This window comes from Bison bison, unplaced genomic scaffold, assembly GCF_000754665.1.
Source record: "Bison bison bison isolate TAMUID 2011002044 unplaced genomic scaffold, Bison_UMD1.0 scf7180017851711, whole genome shotgun sequence".
NCBI classification, from domain to species: domain Eukaryota; kingdom Metazoa; phylum Chordata; class Mammalia; order Artiodactyla; family Bovidae; genus Bison; species Bison bison.
Window position 1 is genome coordinate 4,090 of NW_011482284.1, and position 4,662 is coordinate 8,751.

Genomic DNA, 4,662 nt, shown 5'->3' on the forward strand with positions numbered 1-4,662 from the left:
GCTGCGCCACTAGGTGGGCTCAGGGCGCGCGCCGGGGCGCGGGCGCCGAGCCGGGCGATCGCTGGCGGCTCTGCACGCCGCGAGCGGGAGCCCGCGTGGGCCGGGCCGAGCAGGGAGGCCCAGGCTCGGGGGGACACTCCTTGGGTCCCGATCTAGTGTCTGGGTGCACTGGTGTCAGACAGGTGCCGACTTCATGGCGCTCGTGCTGCAGGGGCGCCCGACCCTACCGTCACTACCAGTAGTGCTACTGATGGCTTCTGGGCAGGGAGGGGGCTTGGCAGGGTGAACCCCAGGTGGGCCTCCCGGCCTCAGCACCGTTGACCTCTGGGTGTGGATTCTTCCCTGTTGTGGGCTATCCTGCGCCCCACATGTGGGATGTTTACCAGCGTCCCTGGCTTCCACCACGCACTAGGGGCAAAAAAGTAGCAGCCCCCAGTTGTGACATATAAAGGAGTCCCCAGACACGGGTTCCCGGGGCGTGGGTACCCTACTTCAGAGCCTCAGACCAAGAAATGGCTCTTGGTGGAGAAAGCCACAGCTGCTGAAGGGAGGGGAGGATACTGCTGGGTGCCAGCAGGGGGGCCTGAGGGTGGGCTTCCTGAGAGTGTGTGAAAAACGCTTCCTTATCCGAGACTGAGTCCCACGTGGACGATGATGGCCCCTGGGACTTCTCACACACCTTTCCTGTGAACCCCAGGATGGATCCTGTGGCCTCTGCTGTCCGCCTGGCAGTCCAGGAGGCTGTTCACATCCTTTCTTCATCTGAGGATGGGGGCCACATCATCTCCACGCTGCAGTCCCTGAGGCGGTACCTTGGTGAAACAGAGACCCAAGCCCCCCCTGAGGAGCAGGAGGAGTTTAGCAGGACCCACTTTTCCACCATTCTCAGATGTCTGGTCGGCAAGCTGAGCCCCGACTGGCTGGACCTGCTGCCTGATGGCCAGTTGGAGGAGCTGTGGGCCAGCTTCTTCCTGGAGGGCCCAGCTGACCAAGCCTTCCTGGTGCTGATGGAGTCCATTGAGGGTGCTGCCAGGTGAGTGAGGCTGGGTCTGATTATGGGGTCACTTGTAACATCTGGAGGATTTCGAGCCAGTGGGTTCTCCAAATTACATGAGAATTCAGCATCCTGAGAAGTGAGAAAGTAAAAGCAGTGCATGTCAGAACACTGAACTAAAAGAGGGTTTCGTTAATCTCTGCAATGGACAGGCCCTCTGTCCTGCCATGTGGGTGAAGGGACTGCAGGAGTGGGTGCACCCGGGTGGCCAGGCGGGCCTGCGGGGTGGCTCCGGGCTTAAGTGGTCTAAGCAGGCAGTGGGGTGTGGCCATCCTTGGGTGGGGGGAGCCCTTTCCTTCACTCTGTGGCTCCCAACTCGGCGTGAGGCACCCCAGCAAGACCCCTCCCTGGGCATCAAGCACCCTGCGGGGATGCCGGTTACCCTGACTCCTTGCGGCGGGATGGGAGGGGGCGTGTCCAGGGATCCCAAAGTGTGGAGAGTGCTCAGGAAGCGAGGCTGCTCACACCTGCTCTTGGTTCAGCCCCAGCTTCCGTCTGATGAAGATGGCGCGGTTGCTGGCCAGGTTCCTGAGTGCAGGCAGGATGGCCGCTGTGATGGAGGGGCAGTGTGGGCAGCAGGCAGGGCCGGCCTCCCGCCTGCTCCAGGAGACCCTTCTCACCCGGGTGGTGGGCCTGCCCGATCACCTGGGCAACCGTCTGCAGCGGGAGACGCTGGCTGCCTTCTTCCCTCAGAACTACTTCCCTCTGCTGGGCGAGGAGGTCCTGCGGGTGCTGCAGGCAGTGGTGGACTCTCTCCGAGGTGAGGGCCCCTCTTCTGACAGCCTCCCCAGCCCGGCGTCCACTCCATCATGCCCGCCCTCTCCGGCTTCCAGGGACTCTTCCACCTCTGGGCAGTGCCATGGGCAGGTCGGATGTTATGGTCCGTCTGGGGCCTCAGCAACCCACCTGTGAAGTTTCAGCCTGGCTCGGCTTGCCTTGGAGATGGAACTGGCCCTGAAGTCCTTGCTTGTGTGTCCGGCCCCCCCACTCAGAATAAGGGAACGTCTGAGGTCTGGAAACTAAAGAGCTGTGGTGTGAAGAGGGTCCATCTGAGGTGGCTGCCGGCCGAGGTGCCTGTGTCCCTGTCGTTGCGGGTAGAGGACCTCGGTTCTCTGGCGAGTGGGGGCAGTGCTGGGGGCCAACTCTGAGGGAGCGTCCTGTGCCCAGGGCAATGAGGGCAGTGTCCCTCCCACCCTCTCTGGAGCAGCAGGAGCCTGGCTTCCCCACCAGTGTGGTCCTGTGGTCTGGGAGCCAGTAGAAGCTGGGGTTGTAGCAGCCTGAGTTGGGGTGGGCATTGGCCCTCCCCACAGTGAGGCCCTCCTTCCCTGTGGCCTGGCCCCTGCGCTGCCCCAGGCCTGGACCGAGACCCTCACCTACCCCTCCCATCTTGTCTGAACTGAGCAGCTGAGTGATGCTATTACCTTAAGCCTCGCTCAGGACCTCCCAGCAGCTCACCCCGCCCCTTCCCAGCTCCGCCCCACCCACCTCACCCTATGCCCCGCCCCACTCCCAGCTCCGCCCCCGCCCCCTCAGCTCCGCCACGCCCCCTCACAGCTCTGGAGCGGCTCTGGCCTCGGGTGCTGCTTTTCTGGGCCACTTCCAGATCACCATCTCACCCTGTTTAGTATCACAGCCACCAGCTTGACCTCAAAAGTGCTTAGAGTGGCCCCTGTCCTGCTGTCTGACTTTCCCTCTGGCGTGAGCTGCGATCCCGGACTTGTGTCCACAGCTGACCTGGTGTTCAAAGCAGCAGCCCCTGGTCCTCACGGGTCTGTTGAGAGGAATGGACCTGAGTGTTGGGTCCTTGGGGCTGATGCGTCTGGAACACGTCTCGTTCCCGCCCCCCGCGCCGTGTGGCCAGGTTGAATTCACTCCTGCCCGGATCCCGGACGCCCATCTGTAGATCGCAGATGCCGTGTTCCTGTCATGCGGGGGGCTGTCTGTTTCCTGCTTGGTCCGACCAAGCGGTTCTTACGGGGCAGCTGTGGCCTCTCCCAGCGCCCCACATGGTCCCTGCTTTGTGGGATCACCGTGACGATGAAGCAAGTGAACATGATGCTTTTTGATGTTTTCATTGGCTCTTTGAGTTGGAAACAATGCTGGTGGGGTTGGGGTTAGACTGAACATGTTGGCGTTTTTACAACACGGGGTCCCCCTGCCAGGAGTCAGGTCTGTCCCTGCAAGGCCGGGTGCACACAGGTGGTGGCCTCACTGCTTCCTTCTTCATCCCAGGTGGCTTGGACTGCTCCGTCTCCTTTCTGTCTCAGGTCCTGGGCAAAGCCTGCGTCCATGGGAGACAGAGTGAGTGTCCCTGCCGTGGGAGAGGCTTCGATGTGTCCTGGGAGGGGCGGTGCCCCCGCCTGGGCCTGGCCCTGCTGGGTGGGGCTTGGCTGGACTCCCTGTGGCCCCCGGGCTCAGGGCCCCCTTTTCTTCCCCTCAGAGGAGATCCTGGGCATGCTGGTGCCCCGGCTGACAGTGCTCACCCAGGGCAACTGCCTCTGGCAGCGGGTCTGCTGGCGCCTGGTGGAGTGTGTGCCCGACCGGGCCATGGAAGCCGTGCTGAAGGGGCTCGTGGAGGCCGCCCCAGGGTAAGAAGCGAGGCATCTTCCTACTGAAGATGCTCCTCTCCCAGGAGGGCGGGTGGCGGGGATCCAGAGGGGGCCTGGCCTTCCCGTCTCTGTGTGGTCAGTGCCATGGCACCTGGTGGGGGCCCCTCCATCTGGTGACTGGTCCTTGCTTGGAATTCGGTCCTGCAAATGCCCATCCCTCCTCACTCCTGGTGGCCAAGTCAGGCCCCCCCCGTCTGCACTTCTGTCTTCTCTGCACTGGAAGGTCCCTGTGCTCAGAAAACTTAAGTCCTACAGGAGGGTGCTGGGCACGCGGCTCCATCCCGCCTGGTGGCCATGCCCGGGGCTCTCACGAAAGCCATGGGAGAGTGCTGGTCTCTCACTTGAAGGAAACAGGGGTCTCTTAGTCTAGATCAGGGTCTGCAAACTACAGCCTTTGCGGCTCACCCTGTGCTTTTACGAATGAAGTTTTATCGGCACACAGCCATGCTCAGTTGTGGACCTACCTGCCATGGCTGCTCCCAGCTGCGGCAGCTACAGAGCCCAGTGGGCTGTGTGCCTGGCCCTGCCCAGAGAAAGCTGGCTGCCCTGCATGGATGGAGCATTTCACCTGGACCCGTTGGGGCGAGGAGCGATGTCCTCTGTGTCCAGCGCTGGGCTCCCTAGTCTCCACAGTTACTGGGAGGAGGGAGGGTCAGCACTGACTGGAGGCTGGGGTACCTCCCTGGCCTCCCAGTGGTCAGCACGGATCCGGGGAATTCAGAGTCCTGCTTTTCCCTCTCACCCTGCCACGCCTCACAGGCCGGAGGTCCTCTCGAGGCTGCTGGGGAACGTGGTGACAAAGAGCAAGAAGGCCCAGTTTGTGATGACACAGAAGCTGCTGTTCCTGCAGTACAGCTGCTCGGTGAGGGTGCCAGTGGGGCGGGAACTGTGCTTGGCTCCCTGGACCCTCATGCCCCCGGGCTCCCTGGCCGGCTGGGTGGTGTCTGTCTGCAGACGGTGATGGGAGCCCGGCTGTGTCGCAGATGCCCATGCTGCAGA

The 4,662-nt window shown here is 62.7% G+C and overlaps 1 protein-coding gene across 1 annotated transcript in view; it reads left to right on the forward strand.

Annotated features, from left to right (window-relative positions):
• The first annotated feature begins 6 nt into the window (after positions 1–6).
• Positions 7–4,662, forward strand: part of TELO2 (telomere maintenance 2) — an 11,587-nt gene continuing 6,931 nt past the window's right edge. Inside the window, exons 1-7 of the mRNA XM_010851289.1 lie at positions 7–13; positions 698–1,033; positions 1,537–1,814; positions 3,287–3,355; positions 3,495–3,642; positions 4,423–4,525; positions 4,647–4,657. Of these exons, the coding sequence (XP_010849591.1) occupies positions 699–1,033; positions 1,537–1,814; positions 3,287–3,355; positions 3,495–3,642; positions 4,423–4,525; positions 4,647–4,657 (944 nt within the window). The 5' untranslated portion in view covers positions 7–13; position 698. The remainder of the gene's footprint in view (positions 14–697; positions 1,034–1,536; positions 1,815–3,286; positions 3,356–3,494; positions 3,643–4,422; positions 4,526–4,646; positions 4,658–4,662) is intronic.